The following is a 26,366-nucleotide window of genomic DNA, read 5'->3' on the forward strand; positions in this document are numbered from 1 at the left end:
ATTGTCAGAATGCTTGTTCAACATCCAGTTTTGGGTGAGCAGAAATGTTCTCCAATTGAATATTGTAAAGATTGAAGCCATTGTTTTTGGTCCCCGCCACAAACTCCGTTCCCTAGCCACTGACTCCATCCCTCTTTCCAACTTCTGTCTGAGGCTGAACCACACTGTTCACAACCTTAGTGTCATATTTGACCCAGAAATGAACTTTCACAGCATAACTAAGACCGCCTATTTCCACCTCCATAACATTTCCTGCCTCAGCTCATCCACTGCTGAAGCCCTCATCCATGCCTTTGTTACGTTTAGACTCCTGGCTGGCTTCCCACATTCTACCCTATGTAAATTGGAGGTGATCCAAAACTCGGGTGCTCATGTCCTAACTCACCCATCACCCCTGTGCTCATAGAAACATAGAAAATAGGTGCAGGAGTAGGCCATTCGGCCCTTCGAGACTGCACCGCCATTCAATAAGATCATGGCTGATCATTCCCTCAGTACCCCTTTCCTGCTTTCTCTCCATACCCCTTGATCCCCTTAACCGTAAGGGCCATATCTAACTCCCTCTTGAATATATCCAATGAACTGGCATCAACAACTCTCTGCGGCAGGGAATTCCACAGGTCAACAACTCTCTGAGTGAAGAAGTTTCTCCTCATCTCAGTCCTAAATGGCCTACCCCTTATCCTATGACTATGTCCCCTGGTTCTGGACTTCCCCAACATCGAGAACATTCTTCCCGCATCTAACCTGTCCAGTCCCGTCAGAATCTTATATGTTTCTATGAGATCCCCTCTCATCCTTCTAAACTCCAATGTATAAAGGCCCAGTTGATCCAGTCTCTCCTCATATAACAGCCCAGCCATCCCTGGAATCAGTCTGGTGAACCTTCGCTGCACTCCCTCAATAGCAAGATTATCCTTCCTCAGACTAGGAGACCAAAACTGAGCACAATATTCCAGGTGATGCCTCAGTAAGGCCCTGTACAACTGCAGTAAGACCTCCCTGCTCCAATATTCAAATCCCCTAGCTATGAAGGCCAACATACCATTTGCCTTCTTTACCGCCTGCTGTTCCTGCGTGCCCACTTTCAGTGACTGATGAACCATGACACCCACGTCTCGTTGCACCTCCCCTTTTTCTAGTCTGTCGCCATTCAGATAATATTCTGCCTTCGTGTTTTTGCACCCAAAATGGATAACCTCACATTTATCCACATTATACTGCATCTGCCATGCATTTGCCCACTCACCTAATCTGTCCACGTCACCATGCAGCCTCTTAGCGTCCTCCTCACAGCTCACACCACCACCCAGTTTAGTGTCATCCGCAAACTTGGAGATATTATACTCTATTCCTTCATCCAAATCATTAATGTACATTGTAAAGAGCTGGGGTCCCAGCACTGAGCCCTGCGGCACCCCACTAGTCACTGCCTGCCATTCTGAAAAGGACCCATTTATTCCGACTCTCTGCTTCCTGTCCGCCAACCAGTTCTCTATCCACGTCAGTACATTACCCCCAATACCATGTGCTTTAATTTTGTACACCAATCTCTTGTGCGGGACCTTGTCAAAAGCCTTTTGAAAGTCCAAATACACCACATCCACTGGTTCTCCCTTGTCCACTCTACTGGTTACATCCTCAAAAAATTCCAGAAGATTCGTCAAGCATAAATCCATGCTGACTCGGTCCAATTTTGTCACTGCTTTCCAAATGGGCTGCTATTTCATCCTTAATGATTGATTACAACATTTTCCCCACTACTGATATCAGGCTAACCGGTCTAACCAGTCTCGCCGACATACATTGGCTCCTGGTTAAGCAATGCCTCGATTTCAAAATTCTCATCCTCGTTTTCAAATCCCTCCATGGCCTCGCCCGTCCCTATCTCTGTAATCTCCTTCAGTCTCACAACCTCTCCCCCCACCCCCCACCCCCCCCCCGAGATGTCTGCGCTCCTCTAATTCTGCCCTCTTGAGCATCCCTGATTATAATCGCTCAACCATTGGTGGCCGTGCCTTCTGCTGCCTAGGCCCCAAGCTCTGGAACTCCCTCCCTAAACCGCTCCGCCTCTTTACCTCTCTTTCCTCCTTCAGGACGCTCCTTAAAACATAGCTCTTTGACCAAGCTTTTGGTCACCTGTGCTAATTTCTACTTAGGCGGCTCGGTGTCAAATTTTTATTTCATAATACTCCTGTGAAGTACCTTGGGATGTTTCACCATGTTAAAGGTGCTATATAAATACAAGTTGTTGTTGCTGTGTAGGGTAGGGAAGACAGAGTAATGGGGATGTAATGAGAGGCACAGCAGGATGAGGCTGAGTGTGGCTTTTGTACTAACTGAGATCATTGGAACGTTTGCGGCGCTGCGTCCAGGTCCTATGACCAAATCCTTCCTTGTGCCCTTCTCTGCAATGTGCAATCAGGCTGTGTTGATCTCCTGGGGTGGTCTCTTCTGCCTATGGGAACGGAAGAGGACCTCCCTGGACTCTGTGTAAGCATCTGGAGGGAGTCATGGGAGAGCCTGGGTGCAGCCCTGCACCTCTGTGCAGTGCTTGTCAGTATTTGCGGCACCTCAATGCTGTAGAACACTGACAACACAAACGTCAAGATAAAATTGGTCAAGGTCCCTTTAAGGAAACCGGCTGATGACACGTCATAAGAACATAGAAGATAAGAATTAGGAACAGGAGTAGGCCATCTAGCCCCTCGAGCCTGCTCCGCCATTCAACAAGATCATGGCTGATCTGGCCGTGGACTCAGCTCCACTTACCCGTCCGCTCCCCATAACCCTTAATTCCCTTATTGGTTAAAAATCTATCTATCTGTGATTTGAATATATTCAATGAGCTAGCCTCAACTGCTTCCTTGGGCAGAGAATTCCACAGATTCACAACCCTCTGGGAGAAGAAATTCCTTCTCAACTCGGTTTTAAATTGGCTCCCCCGTATTTTGAGGCTGTGCCCCCTAGTTCTAGTCTCCCCGACCAGTGGAAACAACCTCTCTGCCTCTATCTTGTCTATCCCTTTCATGATTTTAAATGTTTCTATAAGATCACCCCTCATCCTTCTGAGCTCCAACGAGTAAAGACCCAGTCTACTCAATCTATCATCATAAGGTAACCCCCTCATCTCCGGAATCAGCCTAGTCAATCGTCTCTGAACCCCCTCCAACACTAGTATATCCTTCCTTAAGTAAGGTGACCAAAACTGCACGCAGTACTCCAGGTGCGGCCTCACCAATACCCTGTACAGTTGCAGCAGGACCTCCCTGCTTTTGTACTCCATCCCTCTCGTAATGAAGGCCAACATTCCATTCGCCTTCCTGATTACATGCTGCACCTGCAAACTAACTTTTTGGGATCATGAAATGACATCACCAGACCTGCTCCCTCAAATTGGCCGGAACACGCGCTGGGTGGGGTTAACAAGCCCAATCAGGGGAAATTCATTTCAGAGACCAGGATGGAGACAGCAGCGGGGTCGGGATCCACCGAAGTTCATAACAACGCAGCCATTGTGTGTCTGGACTTGGTCAAACACAATAAACAAATTTGTTATTGCAAACCATATTTGGTGTCGGATGTGAACTGTCTTGCAACCCATTCATCATAGAAACATAGAAAATAGGTGCAGGACTAGGTTATTCGGCCCTTCGAGCCTGCACCACCATTCAATAAGACCATGGCTGATCATTCCCTCAGTACCCCTTTCCTGCTTTCTCTCAATACCCCTTGATCCCCTTAGTTATATGGGCCATATCTAATTCCCTCTTGAATATATCCAATGAACTGGCATCAACAACTCTCTGCTGTGGGGAATTCCACAGGTTAACAACTCTCTCAGTGAAGAAGTTTCTCCTCATCTCAGTCCTAAATGGCTTACCCCTTATCCTAAAACTGTGTCCCCTGGTTCTGGACTTCCCCATCATCGGGAGCATTCTTCCCACATCTAACCTGTCCAGTCCCGTCAGAATCTTATATGTTTCTATGAGATCCCCTCTCATCCTTCTAAACGCCAGTGTATAAAGGCCCAGTTAATCCAGTCTCTCCTCATATGTTAGTCCCGCCATCCAGGGAATCAATCTGGTGACCCTTCGCTGCACTCCCTCAATAGCAAGAACATCCTTCCTCAGATTAGGCGACCAAAACTGAACACAATATTCCAGGTGAGGCCTCACCAAGGCCCTGTACAACTGCAGTAAGACCTCCCTGCTCCTATACTCAAATCCTCTAGCTATGAAGGCCAACATACCATCTACCTTCTTCACCGCCTGCTGTACCTGCATGCCAACTTTCAATGACTGATGAACCAAGACACCCAGGTCTCGTTGCACCTCCTCCTTTCCTAATCTGCCGCCATTCAGATAATATTCTGCCTTTGTGTTTTTGCCCCGAAAGTGGATAACCTCGCATTTATCCACATTCTACTGCATCTGCCATGCATTGGCCCACTCACCAAACCTGTCCAAGTCACTCTGCAGTCTCTTAGCATCCTCCTCACAGCTCACACCACCACCCAGCTTAGTGTCATCTGCAAACTTGGAGATATTACATTCAATTCCTTCATCCAGATCATTGATGTATATTGTAAATAGCTGGGGTCCCAGCACTGAGTCCTGCAGCACCCCACTAGTCACTGCCTGCCATTCTGAAAAGGACACGTTTATCCCAACTCTCTGCTTCTTGTCTGCCAACCAGTTCTCTATCCACGTCAGTACATTACCCCTAATACCATGTGCTTTGATTTTGCACAGCAATCTCTTGTGTGGGACCTTGTCAAAAGCCTTTTGAAAGTCCAAATACACCACAACCACTGGTTCTCCCTTGTCCACTCTACATCCTCAAAAAATTCCAGAAGATATGTCAGGCATGATTTCCCTTTCATAAATCCATCCTGTCACTGCTTTCCAAATGTGCTGCTATTTCATCTTTAATAATTGATTCCAACATTTTCCCCACTACTGATGTCAGCCTAACCAGTCTATAATTACCCATTTTCTCTCTACCTCCTTTTTTAAAAAGTGATGTTACATTAGCTACCCTCCAGTCCATGGGAACTGATCCAGAGTCGATAGACTATTGGAACGTGATCACCAATGTATCCACTATTTCTATAGCCACTTCCTTAAGTACTTTGGGATGCAGACTATCAGGCCCCGGAAATTTATCGGCCTTCAATCCCATCAATTTCCCTAACACAATTTCCCGCTTTATAAGGATATCCTTCAGTTCCTCCTTCTCACTAGACTCTCGGTCCCCTCGTATTTTCGGAAGATTATTTGTGTCTTCCTTCATGAAAACAGAACCAAAGTATTTGTTTAACTGGTTCCCCATTATGAATTCACCTGAATCTGACTGCAAGGGACCTACGTTTGTTTTCACTAATCTTTTTCTCTTCAATTATCAATCGAATCCTTTGCAGTCAGTTTTTATATTCCCAGCAAGCTTCCTCTCATACTCTATTTTCCCCCTCCTAATTAAACTCTTTGTCCTCCTTTGCTGTATTACAAAATTCTCCCAGTCCTTAGGTTTGCTGCTTTTTCTGGCCAATTTATATGCCTCTTCCTTGGATTTAACACTATCCTTAATTTCCCTTGTTAGCCACGGTTGAGCTGTTTTATTTTTATTCCAGACAGCGATGTAGAATTGTTGAAGTTCATCCATGTGATCTTTAAATGTTTGCCATTGCCTATCCACCATCAATCCTTTAAATATCACTCGCCAATTTACGTCTCATACCATTGAAGTTACCTTTCCTTAAGTTCAGGACCCAAGTCTCTGAATTAACTGTGTCACTCTCCATCTTAATATTATGGTCATTCTTCCCCAAGGGGTCCGCACAGCAAGATTGTTAATTAGTCCTTTCTCATTACTCATCACCCAGTCTAGGATGGCCAGCCCTCTAGTTGGCTCCTCGACACATATTGGTCTAGAAAACCATCCCAATACACTCCAGGAAATCCTCCTCCACCGCATTGCTACCAGTTTGGTTAGCCCAGTCAATATGTAGATTAAAGTCGTCCATGATAACTGCTGTACCTTTATTGCACGCATCCCTAATTTCCTGTTTAATGCTGTCCCCATCCTCATTACTACTGTTTGGTGGTCTGTACACAACTCCCACTATCGTTTTCTGCCCTTTGGTATTCCGTAGCTCCACCCATACAGATTCGGTATCATCCAAGCTAATGTCCTTCCTTACTATTGCATTAATCTCCTCGTTAACCAGTAACGCCACCCCACCTCCTTTTCCTTTCTGTCTATCCTTCCTAAATGTTCAATACCCCTGGATGTTGAGTTCTCAGCCTTGGTCACCTTGGAGCCATGTCTCGGTGATGCCAATTACATCATATCCGTTAACCTCATATCTGCGCAGTTAATTCGTCCACCTTATTCCAAATACTCCTCGCATTGAGGCACAGAGCCTTCAGACTTGTTTTTTAAACACCCTTTGCCCCTTTAAGATTTTGCTGTAATGTGGCCCTTTTTGATTTTTGCCTTGGGTTTCTCTGCCCTCTACTTTTACTATTCTTCTTTCTATCTTTTGCTTCTGCTCCCATTCTACTTCCCTCTGTCTCCCTGCATAGGTTCCCATCCCCCTACCATATTAGTTTAATCTCTCCCCAACAGCACTAGCAAACACTCCCCCAAGGACATTGATTCCGGTCCTGCCCAGGTGCAGACCTTCCGGTTTGTACTGGTCCCACCTCTCCTAGAACCGATTCCAATGTCCCAGGAATTTGAATCCCTCCCATCTGCACCACTCTTCAAGCCACATATTCATCTGAGCTATGCTGCGATTCCTACTCTGACTAGCACGTGGCACTGGTAGCAATCCTGAGATTACTACTTTTGAGGTCCTACTTTTTAAATTTAGCTCCTAGCTCCCTAAATTTGTCTTGTAGGACCTCATCCCGTTTTTTACCTATATCGTTGGTACCTATATGGACCACGACAACTGGCTGTTTACCCTTCCCCTTCAAAATGTCCTGCACCCACTCCGAGACATCCTTGACCCTTGCACCAGGGAGGCAACATAGAATCCTGGAGTCTTGGTTGCGGCCGCACAAACGTCTATCTATTCCCCTTACAATAGAATCCCCTATCACTATAGCTTTTCCACTCTTTTTCCTGCCTTCCTGTGCAGCAGAGCTACCCACGGTGCGATGGACTTGGCTGCTGCTGTCCTCCCCTGATGAATCAGCCCCCTCAACAGTATCCAAAGTGGTATATCTGTTTTTCAGGGGGATGACTGCAGGGAACCCCTGCACTATCTTCCTTCCACTGCTCTTCCTGTTGGTCACCCATCCCTTATCTGGCTGTGTAACCTTTACTTGCGGTAAGACCAACTCGCTAAATGTGCTATTCCCGTCATTCTCAGCATCGTGGATGCTCCAGAGTGAATCCACCCGCAGCTCCAGTAGTACCTCACCCTACCAAAGTGCTCCATACAGGGTGATTCAGTTATACCGTAGCCTACCAAAGTGCTCCATCCAGGGTGATTCACAGTTATACCTCACTCGACCAAAGTGATCCAGACCAGGACCGGTTCACAGTAGTACCTCAGCCTACCAAAGTGACCCATTCACTAGGGTGGAAATTCAGTAGTTCTGGAGTTGCAAGATAGAAAAATAGGGTTTTTGAAGGCCATCCAGCCCTAGTTACTCAACAACTGCAAGTAACACTGTGTTTGCCCGGATGTTTATTGTACGGTAACGCCACTTGGTCTGGCTGTTTGAATTTCACAGGCCTGGCGGCTCTGTTCTCAACGATGCTTTCTCATTGGTGGAGCAGAGACTGTAAGAAGTAGTGCAGTGTTGTCAAATACATTAGCCGCTATCCACATGTGGCTAATTAGGAATCCAGATGTGGATAAGTGCATTTCTGATTAGTAAATAAAAAATGAGTAATAGACACATGGTTAGGTCATGTGCATGCATGGAAACCGTAACCTTTTGTGGGTTTGTTGGTAAAATGGTAAGATGAAAAGCAGAGTATGTGGGTGTTTTTTTACCGTTGTGCGTTCTTTACTGCCTTGGTTACTGAATGGTGATGGTTGTTTGTTCAGTAAATATACACACGTGAAGTACGTTTACCTGTATTGTGCAAGTAAGGCCTTTTCTACTAAAATGAGTGGAAAGTGGCTAAAACGTTGTTGCCATAGCCACGCCTGTGGCTAGTCAGTGATTTCCATTGGACAAGACAGAATTGCATCATATCCAGCAGGGCCTGTTGAAACTTGATGGCCACACCTAGGTAAGTCTGGACTCCAAGCATATCACTCACCTTTTCCCGGGCTGATGGCTGTCAGAAGGGGACGTCGATCAGTCAACTTCTGCTGCTTTTCTTGTTGACACGTGATCTCCATTTCCTTCTTCTCCAGCACCTTGCAGGATGGGTAAAAAAGACCAACCGTTTGGGTCCCCTGGTCCTCCTTATTAGATTCCAGCCTGAGCCTCGGCAACGGGACGGTCAGAGATTGCCAGGTTGCAGAAGCATGCAGATCTGTGGTCTGCAGGGCAGAAAAATAATAAGCGAGGTAGTGGTTTAAACAGTCAAGTCTTCAGAGTTTGTACCCATGACGGGAGAAATGAACGGACGATGTTACAGTACAAATGTTTAATGTGCTCAAAGAAACATAGAAAGTAGGTACAGGAGCAGGCCATTCGGCCCTTCGAGCCTGCACCACCATTCAATATGATCATGGCTGATCATGCAACTTCAGTACCCCGTTCCTGCTTTCTCTCCATACCTCTTGATCCCTTTAGCCATAAGGGCCACATCTAACTCCCTTTTGAATATATCTAACAAACTGGCCTCAACAACTTTCTGTGGTAGAGAATTCCACAGGTTCACAATTCTGAGTGAAGACGTTTCTCCTCATCTCGGTCCTAAATGGCTTACCCCTTATTCTTAAACCGTGACCGCTGGTTCTGGACTTCCCCAACATTGGGAACATTCTTCCTGCATCTAACCTGTCCAGTCCCGTCAGAATTTTATGTTTCTGTGAGATCCCCTCTCATTCTTCTAAATTCCAGTGACTACAAGCCTAGTCGATCCAGTCTTTCTTCATATGTCAGTCCTGCTATCCCGGGAATCAGTCTGGTGAACCTTCGCTGCACTCCCTCAATAGTAAGAATGTCCTTCCTCAGATTAGGAGACCAAAACTGTACACAATATTTAAGGTGTGGCCTCATCAAAGCCCTGTACAACTGCAGTAAGACCTCCCTGCTCCTATACTCAAATCCTCTCGGTATGAAGGCCAACATACCATTTGCCTTCCTCACCGCCTGCTGTACCTGCATGCCATCTTTCAATGACTGATGTACTATGACACCCAGGTCTCATTGCACCTCCCCTTTTCCTAATCTGTCACCATTCAGATAATATTCTGCCTTCCTGTTTTTGCCACCAAAGTGGATAACCTCACATTTATCTACATTATACTGCATCTGCCATGCATTTGCCCACTCACCTAACCTGTCCAAGTCACCCTTCAGCCTCTTAGCATCCTCCTCACAGTTCACACTGCCACCCGCTTAGTGTCATCTGCAAACTTGGAGATATTACATTCAATTCCTTCATCTAAGTCATTAATGTATATTGTAAATAGCTGGGGTCCCAGCACTGAACCTTGCGGTACCCCACTAGTCACTGCCTGCCATTCTGAAAAGGACCCGTTTATCCTGACTCTCTGCTTCCTGTCTGCCAATCAGTTCTCTATCCACGTCAATACATTACCCCCAAAAAACCATGTGCTTTAAGTTTGCACACTAATCTCTTGTGTGGGATCTTTTCAAGAGCCTTTTGAAAGTCCAAATACACCACATCCACTGGTTCTCCCTTGTCCACTCTACCAGTTACAGCCTCAAAAAATTCTAGAAGATTTGTCAAGTATGATTTCCCTTTCATAAATCCATGCTGACTTGGACCGGTCCTGTCACTGCTTTCCAAATGCGCTGCTATTACATCTTTAATAATTGATTCCAACATTTTCCCCACTGCCGATATCAAGCTAACCGGTCTATAATTCCGTTTTCTCTCTTCCCTCCTTTTTTAAAAAGTGATGTTTCATTAGCTACCCTCCAATCCATAGGAACTGATCCAGAGTCTATCGAATGTTGGAAAATGACCACCAATGCATCCACTATTTCTAGGGCCACTTCCTTAAGTACTCTGGGATGCAGACTGGGGATTTATCGGCCTTCAATCCCACCAATTTCCCTAACACAATTTCCTGACTAATAAGGATTTCTTTCAGTTCCTAGTTCTCGTTAGACCATTGGTCCCTTAGTATTTCCAGATGGTTATTTGTGTCTTTCTTCATCTCACGTTCCATTCTGTGCTATTTTACTGGAGTAGATAACTCAGATCGAAAAAAAAGAATTATCATTTATATTGCACCTTTCACGACCTTCCAATTTGTTTTACACCCAATGAAGTACATTTGCAGTGTAGTCACTGTTGTAATGCAGGAAAGGCAACGGTGAATTTGTACACAGCAAGGTCCCACACACAGCAACGTGGTAACGACCAGATAATCTATTTTTTAGTGATGTTGGCTGAGGGATAGGTCACTGGGGAGAACTCGCCTGCTCTTTGAATAGTGTCGTGGGATCTTTTATGTCCAACAAAGAGGGCAGACAGGGCCCCGGTCTCGTCCAAAAGTCGGCACCTCCAGGAGTGCAGCACTCCCTCAGTACTGTGTGCTCAAGTCCCTGGAGTAGGACTTGAAGTCACAACCTTCTGACTCAGAGGCCAGAGTGCTACCCACTGAGCCACGGCTGACACCTGACATTGTCTCTGTTAAAATAGCGTATTCTGTGCTTGTACGATAACATTACAACAGTAATTTCCACCCGAGGCAACTATACTCTGCTTAAACTAATAAAATGACACTGCTTCAGTGCTACAAACTATAATTATTCTTATTGCAACAACCTTGCTGATAAGTCTACTTAATCTCAAAATCAACTTTTACATAGGCCCGTTTTAATTAATAATGTTAGACTTTGACTGTATCACTGGACAAACATTTAGAACCTCGTTTTATATCGCTATATAAAACATATGGAAGTAATGATCTGATAACGGACTCAACACTCAGTTGGGTAATTGCAACTCGCCGTTGCTGGACTTTGAGATAAGTGTATCTCGGATTCCAAAAGGTGAAAGGTTAAATGCAAGTCGAACATAAAAAGATTCTGTGTTTAGAGAGCTGAAAAGCCTTTACCAAATATTAATCAGGGTGGATATACGCAGAGACTCAGTACGGTGACTGTAGGCAACAGAGAGCTCTATCTTTCCACGTTTACTATAATCAAAAGGTAAATATCACAGATATAGATCAGGGTTGCTTTTTAAACAAATTATGCTTTTTTGGATGAGAGAGAATGTACTGTCATCTCCCGACAGTGTATCATTTTATACAGCCTGATCCAACTGCTCCCAGCTTGCTCTAACTCTGCTGGACCTGATTATTAGGGCTACCAACATTGGCAAAACGAGAGGGCTGAGATTTATGATTCCAAAAATGGCAAACCCATTAAAACAGATACCAGAGGGGAAAATCAATGGCGGCTTGATGTGCCTCAAAGTGGTTATGCCAAAAATGAAATGATTCCATTTCTTCAATTGTTACCTGTATCAGGCACACAAACTGAGCATTAACTGATGCTGATAAGGTGTGATGAAGTATGGTGGGAGTGGGGTCATGTGGAGCATCAACACCGGCATGGACCAATGGCCGAATGTCCTGTTTCTGAGATGTAAATAGTATGTCATTCTATGTAACGTGGGGGGGTTGGGGAGTTTGCTCTAATGTTGCACTTGTTCAATGCAAGGAAGAGGCATATAAATTGGCCAGAAAAAGCAGCAAACCTGTGGACTGGGAGAAATTTAGAATTCAACAGAGGAGGACAAAGGGTTTAATTAGGAGGGGGAAAATAGAGTATGAGAGGAAGCTTGCCAGGAACATAAAAACTGATTGCAAAAGCTTCAATAGATATGTGAAGAGAAAAATATTAGTGAAGACAAACGTAGGTCCCTTGCAGTCAGATTCAGGTGAATTTATAAAGGGGAACAAAGAAATGGCGGACTAGTTGAACAAATACTTTGCTTCTGTCTTCACTAAGGAAGACACAAATAACCTTCCGGAAGTACTAGGGGACCGAGGGGCTAGTGAGAAGGAGGAACTGAAGGATATTCTTATTAGGCGTGAAATTGTGTTAGGGAAATTGATGGGATTGAAGGCCGATAAATCCTGAGAGCCTGATAGTCTGTATCCCAGAGTACTTAAGGAAGTGGCCCTAGAAATAGTAGATGCATTGGTGATCATTTTCCAACAGTCTATCGACTCTGGATCAGTTCCTATGGACTGGAGGGTAGCTAATGTAATACCACTTTTTAAAAAGGGAGGGAGAGAGAAAACGGGTAATTAGACCGGTTAGCCTGATCGGTTAGTGGGGAAAATGTTGGAATCAATTATTAAGCATGAAATAGCAGCGCATTTGGAAAGCAGTGACAGGATCGGTCCAAGTCAGCATGGATTTATGAAAGGGAAATTACGTTTGACAAATCTTCTGGAATTTTTTGATGATGTAACTAGTAGAGTGGACAAGGGAGAACCAGTGGATGTGGTGTATTTGGACTTTCAAAAGGCTTTTGACAAGGTCTCACACAAGAGATTGGTGTGCAAAATCAAAGCACATGGTATTGGGGGTAATGTACTGACGTGGATAGAGAACTGGTTGGCAGATAGGAGGCAGAGAGTCAGGATAAACGGGTCCTTTTCAGAATGGCAGGCAGTGACTAGTTGGGGCCGCAGGGCTCAGTGCTGGGACTCCTGCTATTTACAATATACATTAATGATTTGGATGAAGGAATTGAGTGTAATATCTCCAAGTTTGCAGATGACACTGAACTGGGTGGCGGTGTGAACTGTGAGGAGGACGCTAGGAGGCTGCACGGTGACTTGGACAGGTTAGGTGAGTGGGCAAATGCATGGCAGATGCAGTATAATGTGGATAAATGTGAGGTTATCCACTTTGGGGCAGAATATTACCTGAATGGCGACAGATTAGGAAAAGGGGAGGTGCAACGAGACCTGGGTGTCATGGTACATCAATCATTAAAAGTTGGCATGCAGGTACAGCAGGCGTTGAAGAAGGCAAATGATATGTTGGCCTTTATAGCTAGGGGTTTTGAGTATAGGAGCAGGGAGGTCTTATTGCAGTTGTACAGGGCCTTGGTGAGGCCTCACCTGGAATATTGTGTTCAGTTTGGTCTCCTAATCTGAGGAAGGACGTTCTTGCTATTGAGGGAGTGCAGCAAAGGTTCACCAGACTGATACCCAGGATGGCAGGACTGATGTATGAAGAAAGACTGGATTGACTAGAGTTCTAGTCACTGGAGTTCAGAAGGATGAGGGGATCTCATAGAAACATATAAAATTCTGACGGGACTGGACAGGTTAGATGCAGGAAGAATGTTCCTGATGTTGGGGAAGTCCAGAACCAGGGGATGCAGTCTAAGGATAAGGGGTAAGCCATTTAGGACCGAGATGAGGAGAAACTTCTTCACTCAGAGTTGTTAACTTGCGGAATTCCCTGCCGCAGAGAGTTGTTGAGGCCAGTTCATTGAATATATTCAGGGGGGTGTTAGATATGGCCATTACGGCTAAGGGGATCAAGGGGTATGGAGAGAAAGCAGGAATGGAGTACGGAGGTGAACCATGATCTTATTGAATGGCGGTGCAGGCTCGAGGGGCCGAATGGCCTACTCCTGCACCTATTTTCTATGTTATCCACTTCCAGCTCCTTTCCTGAAATTCTTTCCTGGGGCAAGTCCTACTTAGCCACAATAAAGGCCAAATGAGGGGGGATTTGCTCCTAGTCCCACAGCTTGGAAATGTCTCAATCTTCTCTGATCACAGCTAGTGCTGCAACAGAAGACAGTCTGGGAAGATGAACTAGAATAGACGCAGTAGTGCTGATTGTTACAGCGGGCAGGAGTTTTGCGGGCGGCGGCGGGGGAGGGGGGCCTGGAGGAAGGAAACCTGTCGGGCACTCCGTAGTGTGAGGCCTGAGTGATTTTAACTCCCTGGCTACACCTGCATCGGCCCCGTCAATCTCCTGCCAGAACCAAGTGGCCAATAACCAGATGACAAACATTTAAGATAAGTGGCAAAAGAACCAGCGCAGTTATGAGAAATTGTTAAAATTTGGAATGCGCTGCCTGAAAGGATGGTGAAAGCAAATTCAATAGTAACTTTCAAAAGATAATTGGATAAATACTTAAAAAGGAGCAATTTGCAGGGCTCTGGGGAAAAAGCGGGGGAGGGGGACTAATTGGACTGCTCTTTCAAAGAGCCGGCAGGTGTATAATGGGCCGAATGGCCTCCTGTGCTGTTAAGATTCTATGATTCTAAGTATAGGTGGATGTAAAATAACCCATGGCACAATTCGAAGAAAAGCAGGGAAGTTCTCCGCAGTGTCCTGGCCAACATCACCAAAAAACAGATTATCTGCTCATTATCTCACTGCTATTTGTGAGAGTTTGCTGTGCGTAAATTGGCCACCGTGTTTCCTACATTACAACAGTGACTTCACAATTACAGGTACTTAATTGGCTGTAAAGCACTTTGGGACGTCCTGAGATACAAAAGGTGCTATATGAATGTAAGTCCTTTTTATTCTTTTACTTGCACTCTTCATCACTTTATTATTAATTGCAAAATATTAATCAATATCACGAATGTGCACGCAAGCTTTTAAAACATTCCCAGTCTCAGACAGAGGCATGATTTAATTGCTTCCCTCTCTGTATGCCAGTGCAAAACGTTGGGATTAGCAGGTCTGAGTTGAGACATTGGATCTAATTTCCTCCTCACAGTTTACACTCATTACTGACTTGTTCCACCCATCTCATTATAATAATTTAAATACAACAACAACAAAATAATCACAGTAAAATGTACAATGAAGTTGTCGGATTGTCATAAAAACCCAACTGGTTCACCAATGTCCTTTAAGGAAGGACACCTGCTGTCCTTACCTGGTCTGGCCTACATGTGACTCCAGTCCCACAAGAATGTAGTTGGCCTAGCAACCCACTCAGTTATACCAAACCGCTACAAAGAATACTGCTGCAGTTCAAAAAGAAGGCCCTCTATTACCTTCTCAGGGCAGTTACAGATAAGCAATAAATGCTGTTCTTGCCGGCGATGCTCACATCCCGAGAATGAATGTTAAATATACCTTTGGGCGGGATTTTCGATTGTCTAACGCCTCAGTTAGCGGCCAGAGGGGGCGTTAATGGGAGCGTAAGAGGTTACCGACCGGGAGTGCAGCGTTTAACGCCCTGACCGGAAATTCATTAGAGGCTCACTGGGGGCGCAAACCAGTAGTGCCCGGCTGCTGCCGATCGCTCCAATCCGGACGTCAGTCTTGGTACAACGCCCACCCTCGCTCCCCGGTCGGTAAACTAGGTGCGGCCGCTTCATTGAGTGCCCACCAGAAACGATGTCTGGACAAACAGTGGGTCCAGGCTTGCAGAGTCGTCAACTGGCGGCTACTTAAAGGGATGAGGAAGTGCTTCCCTCGGAGGTCACAGTCAGTGCAAGGTTTACACACAGCACGGTGTGTGAGCCTCCCAGTTTGCAGCGTCAGACAGACAGAACAGTTGAGCTGGAGAGAAACTTATGTCTCAAACTTTAATGGGGGCGTTACTAATTCGCTAGCACCACGCCTTTAAGAGTCGGCTGTTCCCGGGATCTCACTCGGAGTTCCGTGCATGCACAATGGGTCCACCAAATTTACCGACCAAACTTTCATCATCGCGACCCCCAGCTGTGGTGTGCAACAGCTGATTTAGTGCCCCTGTCCATAAAGTTTCTATAGATATGTAAAGAGAAAAAGGTTAGTAAAGACAAACGTAGGTCCCCTGCAGTCAGAATCAGGGGAAGTCATAACGGGGAACAAAGAAATGGCGGACCAATTGAACAAGTACTTTGGTTCGGTATTCACTGAGGAGGACACAAACAACCTTCCGGATATAAAAGGGGTCGGAGGGTCTAGTAAGGAGGAGGAACTGAGGGAATCCTTATTAGTCGGGAAATTGTGTTGGGGAAATTGATGGGATTGAAGGCCGATAAATCCCCAGGGCCTGATGGACTGCATCCCAGAGTACTTAAGGAGGTGGCCTTGGAAATAGTGGATGCATTGACAGTCATTTTCCAACATTCTATTGACTCTGGATCAGTTCCTATGGAGTGGAGGGTAGCCAATGTAACCCCACTTTTTAAAAAAGGAGGGAGAGAGAAATCAGGGAATTATAGACCGGTCAGCCTGACATCGGTAGTGGGTAAAATGATGGAATCAGTTATTAAGGATGTCATAGCAGTGCATTTGGAAAGAGGTAATATGATAGGTCCAAGTCAGCATGGATTTGTGAAAGGGAAATCATGCTTGACAAATCTTCTGGAATTTTTTGAGGATGTTTCCAGTAGAGTGGACAAGGGAGAACCAGTTGATGTGGTATATTTGGACTTTCAGAAGGCTTTCGACAAGGTCCCACACAAGAGATTAATGTGCAAAGTTAAAGCACATGGGATTGGGGGTAGTGTGCTGACATGGATTGAGAACTGGTTGTCAGACAGGAAGCAAAGAGTAGGAGTAAATGGGGACTTTTCAGAATGGCAGGCAGTGAATAGTGGGGTACCGCAAGGTTCTGTGCTGGGGCCCTAGCTGTTTACACTGTACATTAATGATTTAGACGAGGGGATTAAATGTAGTATCTCCAAATTTGCGGATGACACTAAGTTGGGTGGCAGTGTGAGCTGCGAGGAGGATGCTATGAGGCTGCAGAGCGACTTGGATAGGTTAGGTGAGTGGGCAAATGCATGGCAGATGAAGTATAATGTGGATAAATGTGAGGTTATCCACTTTGGTGGTAAAAACAGAGAGACAGTCTATTATCTGAATGGTGACAGATTAGGAAAAGGGGAGGTGCAAAGAGACCTGGGTGTCATGGTACATCAGTCATTGAAGGTTGGCATGCAGGTACAGCAGGCGGTTAAGAAAGCAAATGGCATGTTGGCCTTCATAGCGAGGGGATTTGAGTACAGGGGCAGGGAGGTGTTGTTACAATTGTACAGGGCCTTGGTGAGGCCACACCTGGAGTATTGTGTACAGTTTTGGTCTCCTAACCTGAGGAAGGACATTCTTGCTATTGAGGGAGTGCAGCGAAGGGGAAATGTTGGGGAAGTCCAGAACCAGGGGACACAGTCTAAGGATAAGGGGGAAGCCATTTAGGACCGAGATGAGGAGGAATTTCTTCACCCAGAGAGTGGTGAACCTGTGGAATTTTCTACCACAGAAAGTTGTTGAGGCCAATTCACTAAATATATTCAAAAAGGAGTTAGATGAAGTCCTTACTACTAGGGGAATCAAGGGGTATGGTGAGAAAGCAGGAATGGGGTACTGAAGTTGCATGTTCAGCCATGAACTCACTGAATGGCGGTGCAGGCTAGAAGGGCCGAATGGCCTACTTCTGCACCTAGTTTCTATGTCCACTTTTCGACCGGTTCTGACGGATTTCTGGACAGAGGGCGCAAACTTTTTCAAGTCGCTAAAATTACCGTTCCACTATGATTTGATGTTATTATTTAAAATTTCCAGCATTTTTTACATTTTATTTGAATCCTTTCTCTATCAGTTAAGTCATCCTGCTGTTGTGCAGTCAATAAGAAACTAAAATCGTGCTGCTACGGATTTTAAGTCACTCTATTGTTCAATGGACAGGGTGCCTGTAAGGTCTCACCTATTGGAAGCATCAGATGTTTTACAGGCAGTTAAATAGTTCAGGGTAAAAAAACAAACTCAGCTTAGGGTCGGTACTTGTTTAGCACAGCATGTAAAAGACTTGGATTCATATAGCGCCTTTCATGACCACCAGACGTCTCAAAGCGCTTTACACCCAATGACGTATTTTTAGAGTGTAGTCACTGTTGTAATGTAGGAAACGCGGCAGCCAATTTCCGCACAGCAAGCTCCCACAATCATTATAGGCAGTCCCTCGAATCGAGGATGACTTGCTTCCACGTCAATAAGTTTACAGATGTTGCAATGAAGGACCTAATATTCCAGATCCAGAACTACATGTTGAAGGGTGGAAGATGCCGGTGTGTGGATTTTTTTAACCCGTGGTGACCGTTGCACACCAGCCACCACACGGGCTTGACAGAGCTAGGTCTTGGTCCAGTGACAAGGATTACCCAAGACGACCAGAGACATGCTCTGCTGCACGGACCTAGTGCGCACACATATTGCAGTGTGGGCTGCCCCTGGGCCCTCGCCTCTTCTGGGCCCCGAACTCACGCCTCTCCTGGGCCCCGATCACGTCACTCCATGATCAGGCGCTGCTCGCGCTGCACCTGCCCGCGCTCCAATCACCGATCTGGATCTTGGTCATGTCCCTCTTCGCTGTCGTTGCTCTCCTGCTCCCACAAACAGCAATGTGATAATGACCAGATAATCTGTTTTTTTTGTTATGTTGATTGAGCCATGGGATCTTTTACATCCACTTGAGAGAGCAGACGGGGCCTCGATTTAACGTCTCATCCGAAAGACGATGTAGTTGCTATTATTTAGCCTCTGAAAATAATAACTGATCTTTTCAAAAAATGGAAAGTCTGCCATCTTGTGGCATCAAATAGAAATGATCCATCAGCCTGAGAAACCGTGTTAAATCTATCGACATACTTCCAGAGGTGAATGCGATCGTAGACATGTTAAATTGGTGGCTGATTCACTCTACCTATTGACAGCCCAGGTACTGAGTAAGTACGATCTTTGCTTGCATACAGTACAAAAGGGACACATATTTCAGCACAGTTACCAGTGCACCATGTGACACAGGTGCAGAGCAGAAGTCGGGCATCTCCCCGATGGTGAAGAAAATAAAGACTTGCATTTATATAGCGCCTTTCACAGCCTCAGGACATCCCAAAGAGCTTTACAGTGAATGAAGTACTTTTGAAGTGTAGTCACTGTTGTAATGTTGGAAACGCGGCAGCCAATGTGCGCACAGCAAGCTCCCACACACATCAATGTGATAATGACCCAGATAATCTGTTTTAGTGATGTAGATTAAGGGATAAATATTGACCAGGACACTGAGGAGAACTCCCCTGTTCTTCTTTGAAAAACCACCTGAGAAGGCAGACGGGACCTCGGTTTAACGTCTCATCCTAAAAACAGTGCGGCACTCCCTCAGCACTGCACTGAAGTGTCAGCTTAGATTGTGTGCTCAAGTCTCTGGAGTGGGGCTCAGACCCACAACCTGCTGACTCAGAGACAGTGCTACCCACTGAGCCTGGGAGCAGGACATTCACTCAACCTCTCGATCAAAGGCAGTATAACCCCCAAAACTGGAGTTGAGACCAACGTTCCTTCTTAGCTGAGTGGCCACGCAGCCCCTTAACGAGGCCATGCACCCAAAACAATAAGGGGGAACTTTGGTTGATACCCTCACCAAGAAAAAAATTCATGTGGTGTGGAGCAGATATTTACCAAAGCTCCAGATAATGAAGTGGCTTTCATCATTTATGTAATGTGGTCTAGGGTTACTGAGGTATAGTGAATTTCCATCTTTGTCAGGTGTTAACGCGGCTCAGTGGTACTCAGAAAGTTGAGGGTTCAGCCCCACTCCAGAGCCCAAATCTAGGCTGACACCACAGTGCAATGCTGAGAGATAAGACGTTAAACTGAGGCTCCTTCTGCCCTCTGAGGTGGACGTAAAAGATCACGCAGCACTATTTCAAAGAAAAACGTGGGAGTTCTCCCCAGTATCCTGGCCAATATTTATCCCTCACCAACATCACACTGGTCAGTATCACATTGCTGTTTGTGGGATCCTGCGGTGTACGTATCACAACAGTGACGGGGATTTTAACCCCCGGGGGGAGGGGGGGTTGGTTGGGATCGGGCGGGAGGTTAAAGAGTTATAAAACTGAATTCCGACCCCAACCCGCCCACTTCCAGTTTTAACGGAGGCCAAACTACCCCCTCCCAGGAGGCGGGTCGCCCATTTAATTATTATAATGAGGCTGGCGTGTCTTTCCACTTACTTGCTGGATGCAGCATCCCTGCCTCAGACACTCCCTGATCTCCCCTCCAAGGCCTCAAACAGGCCTTGGGACTCCTCCCTCCAGCCCCCGATCACCTTCCTGCCTTCCCCCCTCCGACTCTGATCGTCCTCCAGCTCCCACCCACCCCCAAAGTTCCTCCGGCTCGACCCCCCCCACCCCCCCGGCCGGCGGATTAAAACTCCGCCTATACTACAAAAGTACCTACAGTGGCAAATGGAATTTAATCCAGAGAAGTTGTGAGATAATGCATTTTGGGAGGGCTAACAAGGAAAGGGAATATACATTAAATGGTAGGACACTGGGAAGTGTAGAGGAACAAAGGGACCTTGGAGTGCTTATCCACAGATCCCTGAAAGTAGCAGGCCAGCGAGATAAGGTGGTTAAGAAGGCATATGGAATACTTGCCTTTATTGGCCCAGGCATAGAATACAAGAGCAGGGGGGGGGGGGGGTTATGCTTGAACTGTATAAAACACTAGTTAGGCCACAGATGGAGTACTGCGTGCAGTTCTGGTCACCACATTACAGGAAGGACGTGATTGCACTAGAGAGGGTGCAGAAGAGATTTACGAGGATGTTGCCTGGACTGGAGAATTTTAGCTATGAGGAAAGATTGGATAGGCTGGATTTGTTTTCATTAGAATAGAGGAGGCTGAGGGGAGACCTCATTGAGGTGTATAAAATGATGAGGGGCCTGGATAGAGTGGATAGAAAGGGCCTATTTCTCTTAGCAGGGGTCAATAACCAGGGGGCACAGATTTAAAGTATTTGCTAGGAGGTTTAGAGGGGATTTGAGGGGAAATTTCTTCACCAGAGGGTGATGGGGGTTTGGAACTCACTGCCTGAAAGGGTGGTAGAGGCAGAAACCCTCACCACATTTAAAGGGTACTTGGATGTGCACTTGAAGTACCGTAATCTGCAGGGCTACGGACCGAGAGCTGGAAAGTGGGATTAGGCTGGGTAGTCTCTTGTTGGCCGGCTTCCTTCTGTACTGTAAATTTCTATGGTTCTAACTGGCTGTATAGCCCTTTGGGACATTCTGATGCCGTGAATGAATCATAGAATGGTTATGGCATGGAAGGAGGCCATTCGGCCCGTCGAGCCCGTGCCGGCTCTCTGCAAGAGCACTTCAGTCAGTCCCACTTCCCCATCCTTTCCCCGTAGCCCTGCACATTTTTCCTTCAGGTACTTATCCAACTCCCTTTTGAAAGCAGCAAATGATTCTGTCTCCACCACCCTCTCAGGCAGCGCATTCCAGATCCTAACCACTCACTGCGTAAAAAAGCTTTTTCTTACATTGCCTTTGGTTCTTTTGCCAATCAGCTTAAATCTGTGACCTCTGGTTCTTCACCCTTCCACCAATGGGAACAGTTTCTCTCTCTCTACTCAGTCCAGGCCGCTCATGATTTTGAACATCTTGATCAAATCTCCTCTTAACCTTCTCTGCTGCAAGGAGAACAACCCCAGCTTTTCCAGTCTATCCACGAAACGAAGTCCCTCATCCCTGGAACCATTCTTGTAAATCTCCCCTGGCCCCCTCTCCAAGGCCTTCACATCCTTCCTAAAGTGCGGTGCCCAGAATTGGACACAATGCTCCAGTTGAGACTGAACCATGGTTTTATACAGGTTCATCACAATTTCCACGCTTTTATTCTCTGTACCTCTATTCATGAAGCCCATAAGCGTTTTTAACTGCTTTCTCAACCTGCCCTGTTACCGTTAACGATTTGTGCACACATACCCCCAGGTCTCTCTGTGCATGCACCCGCTTTAGAATTGTACCCTTTAGTTTATATTGCCTCTCCTCATTCTTTCTACCAAAATGTATCACTTTGCACTTTTCTACAGTAAATTTCATCTGCCAAGCGTCCGCCTATTCCACCAGCCTGTCTATGGCCCCAATATTGGTGGCCTTACCGCCCACTGCCGCCGAGTTTTGCCGCCGGTCTCCCCCTCTGTGCCAGTTTCCACTTGAGCTGCAGCGGGCGTGAGGGGAGTACCGCCGGGAACCGCCCGCTGACGGCCAAGTAGCGCAAGTGTCCTCCCGCCCGCCGAGCTACCAGACTGGTGCGGGCGGGAATCGGCGGGAGTCAGTGCCAGCAGGGAGAAGGACCATTGTGTGGAGGCAGGTCTAACCCTGACGGTAAGTATGAAGACCTGCAAAAAAATGTTCGTGAACATCTTTAAAAACATTTTTTAAATTTTTTTAATAGCGTCTAACCTGAATGAGTTCCTCTGAAGGTCCTCCGGGGTTTTTTTGTAATGCTTTTTATTTTCAGCTCCTCCACCCTCCCTGGGCCCGACTCCATCCTTGGCGGCACTTGGGTGGCAAGTGCATTTGCCGCCGAGATTGAGAACTCCCGCACCCTGCCGCCCAGATTGATGGCGTAAGCTGTTATTTTGCCGCCGGGTGGTACTGCCACCTCTTTTAGTGGAATCTTCCTGGCAAAGTACCACCCGGTCTCTCGGTGGCCATCGGCGTTCCTTTGGGCGGCACTTGGGCGGGCCTTGGCTTCGACCAAGTTCGGGCCCTATGTCTTCTTGAAGTCTCCTCCTCACTGTTCACTCCAGATAAACGCAGTGCGTCTTTCTTTCTTTTTAGAAAGCAGTAACTATTTAAAAACACATTCATTATCATAGGCGGTCCCTCGTGTCGAGGATGACTTGCTTCCACGCCAAAAAAAGGACGAGTTCACAGATGTTTCAATGAAGGACCCGAACTACATCCTGAAGGGTGGAAGATGCCTGTGCGTGGATTTTTTTAACGTGGGGTGACCGTTGCACACCAGCCACCACACGGGCTTGACAGAGCTAGGTCTTGGTACAGTGGCAAGGGTTACCCAAGACGTCTGGAGACCAGCTCTGCTGTACGGGCCTAATGCGCACACATATCACAGTGTGGGCTGGGCCCGTGCTGCCCCTGGGCCCTCGCCTCCTCTGGCCCTGAACTCTCGCCTCTCTCTCTACAATCTCTCGCCGCTCCTTCACCCCGACCTCGCTGCTCCTGCTGTACCTGCCCACGCTCCAATCACTGATCTGGATTTTGATGACGTCACTCTTCACAACCGTCGCGCTCCTGCACCAGCTCGCGCTGTACCTTGAAGTATCGTGCCTCCACGCTGCCCATGGGCCTCCGCAAAAGTGAACAGAGTTGGCAACTCTGGTTGAACGTCATGTTTTATCACATGACCTCCCATCTGCAATCACCCCGCCCGGTCAATCAGCCATGTTCCTCTCATCTCCCATATTTTTTATAACTGATAAACGAACGTGTTCGAAGAATATGAAAACAACACACAATTTTATTTATAATGCATCAATGATTAATCCTTAATTCCCGGAGACTCCAGAGCAACCCTGGAGGGTTGGCAACGCTATGAGTGAATGAGTTTGGAGGTGCGCAGTCAAGCTTTGGTCTTCAAGTGAGTCAAACCAGAAAGGCAGGAACCCGGCTGGTTTTGAAGGGGAGAATCATTCAATAGGACCTACCTCAGCCGGAGCCGCAGATTGGCCAGAACCAAACAATGCGCTGTTGCGAGAAACAACCCGTGCAGGGGGCTCCAGGTAACCGCCACAGGATCCGCAGAACCGAGCGTACGGATGGTTGGTTGCTCCGCACTTTGTGCAACTGAGGTAGCTCATAGGGGGGCCAGGCTAGAAGAAAAAGAAAGACGTATTTATATAACGCTTTCAGGACGTCCCAGAGCGCTTCACAGCCAATGAAGCACTTCTTGACGTGTAGTCACTGTTGTAATGTGTGAAACGCGGCAGCCAACTTGCGCACAGCAAGCTCCCACACACAGCAATGTGACAATGACCAGATAACCAGATAATCTGTTTTAGTAATGGTGGTTGGCCAGGACACTGGAGAAAATTCCTCTTCGAAATAGTGCCATGGGATCTTTTACACCTACCCGAGAGAGCAGATGGGACCTCGGTTTAATGTTTCATCCAAAAGACGGCATCTCCGACAGTGCAGCATTCCCTCAGCACTGTACTGGAGTGTCAGCCTAGATCTTGTGCTCCTGGAGTGGGAATTGAACCCACAACCTTCTGCCTCAGAGGAGAGCAGCCACGGCTAGAACAGATGATTTTTAATTAGGTCTCATAATGGTAAAGATAAACATTTGAATACAGTTGGATGCTACAATGTGTTTTGAAACTTGAAATGTCCTTGTGGCTTTTTTTAATGCAAAGCTAAGAGTCATCATGGGTTTAAGAAGGGGAAGTCATGTTTGACAAATTTGCTGGAATTCTTTGAGGATGTAACGAACAGGGTGGATAAAGGGGAACCAGTGGATGTGGTGTGTTTGGACTTCCAGAAGGCATTTGACAAGACGCCACATAAAAAATTACTGCACAAGATAAAAGTTCACCGGGTTGAGGGTAATATATTAGCATGGATAGAGGATTGGCTAACTAACAGAAAACAGAGAGTTGGAATAAATGGTTCATTCTCTGGTTGGTAACCAGTAACTAGTGGAGTGCCGCAGGGATCAGTTCTGGGAACCCAATTATTTACAATCTATATTAACGACTTGGAAGAAGGGACTGAGTGTAACGTAGCAAAGTTTCCTCCCAGCCAAAGATAGGAGGAAAAGCAATGTGTGAGGAGGGCACAAAAAATCTGCAAAAGGACATAGATAGGCTAAGTGAGTGGGCAAAAATTTGGCAGATGGAGTATAATGTTGAAAAAATCAAAGAGCAAGTTATTATTTAAATGGAGAAAGATTGCAAAGTGCTGCAGTACAGCGAGACCTGGGGGTACTTGTGCATGAAACACAAAAGGATAGTATGCAAGTACAGCAAGTGATCAGAAAGGCCAATGGTATCTTAGCCTTTATTGCAAAGGGGTTGGAGTATAAAAGCAGGGAAGTCTTACTACAGCTATATAAGGTATTGGTGAGGCCACACCTGGAATACTGTGTGCAGTTTTGGTTTCCATACTTACGAAAGGATATACTTGCTTTGGAGGTAGTTCAGAGAAGGTTCACTAGGTTGATTCCGGGGATGAGGGGGTTGACTTATGAAGAAAGGTTGAGTAGGTTGGGCCTCGACTCATTGGAATTCAGAAGAATGAGGGGTGATCTTATCGCAATATATAAGATTATGAGGGGGCTTGACAAGGTGGATGCAGAGAGGATGTTTCCACTGATGGGGGAGACTAGAACTAGAGGGCATGATCTTAGAATAAGACTGAGATGAGGGGAAATTTCTTCTCTCAGAGGGTTGTAAATCTGTGGAATTCGCTGCCTCAGAGAGCTGTGGAAGCTGGGACATTGAATAAATTTAAGACAGAAATAGACAGTTTCTTAAACGATAAGTGGTTATGAGGAGCGGGCGGGGAAGTGGAGCTGAGTCCATGATCAGATCAGCCATGAGCTTATTGAATGACGGAGCAGGCTCGAGGGGCCGTATGGCCTACTCCTGCTCCTATTTCTTATGTTCTTATGTTTTTATTAGCAATTTCACCTGAGGGAATATTTTTATATTGAAGATTTCAAACAATTGACAGATTTTTGACATTGTGAATTATTTTTTGCACTAACATGATTATACATGCTCAAAGTTTACTGGCGTGGAGGTTTCCAGTTTAAACTTATGATTCAACCGACAGAAAAAAATACTGTGGATGCTAGAAATTAAAAATAAAAAGCAGAAAATACTGGCTACACTCAACAGGTTAGGCAGCATCTGCGGAGAGAGCCACAGAAGAATTAACATTTTGGGTGTGGAGCCTTAGTCAAATACTATTTTGAACAACCGGTCCACACCCGAAACATTAACTCCTTGGTTCCCTCCACAGATGCTGACTGACCTGCTGAAGGTTATTAGCATTTTCTGTGCTTTTTAAAAAAAGTTTAAGCTTGTTTAAATCAGGACAGGGCTGGCGGATAATCCAAAACATTTTGTAGCCTAATTGCCGAATCCATTTGAAATAACATTTTAACTGAGCATCTTGGACAAGCACCTCTGACCAAAGAATTAACCTATTAGATAGAAGAGGAAAGCACAGGAATCCGAAAGGATTTGCAGCGTTAAGAAACTCAAGAAGAAATAATAAGACGCAAATGCACCTAGGGAACTTTTCATTGAGCACTCCATGTGAAACCCAGTCAGGTCAACTTGTATCGCAGGTGGTTTTTGGACAGGGCCATCGGGCTGCCTGTGATGTCATCGGTCTGGGGATAATTGGGTCAGACACATGAAGGAGTATC

General features: G+C 46.1%; 1 protein-coding gene across 8 annotated transcripts in view; it reads right to left on the reverse strand.

Annotated features, from left to right (window-relative positions):
* dzank1 (double zinc ribbon and ankyrin repeat domains 1) overlaps window positions 1-26,366 on the reverse strand; it is a 133,544-nt gene that overhangs the window by 43,579 nt on the left and 63,599 nt on the right. For all 8 annotated transcript variants that reach the window (XM_070890116.1, XM_070890115.1, XM_070890118.1 and 5 more), the window contains 2 exons: window positions 23,638-23,802; window positions 8,287-8,512 (listed from right to left, as the gene is read on the reverse strand). In XM_070890116.1, the coding sequence (XP_070746217.1) occupies window positions 8,287-8,512; window positions 23,638-23,802 (391 nt within the window). The remainder of the gene's footprint in view (window positions 1-8,286; window positions 8,513-23,637; window positions 23,803-26,366) is intronic.

Source organism: Pristiophorus japonicus, chromosome 9 (assembly GCF_044704955.1).
Source record: "Pristiophorus japonicus isolate sPriJap1 chromosome 9, sPriJap1.hap1, whole genome shotgun sequence".
NCBI lineage: Eukaryota > Metazoa > Chordata > Chondrichthyes > Pristiophoridae > Pristiophorus > Pristiophorus japonicus.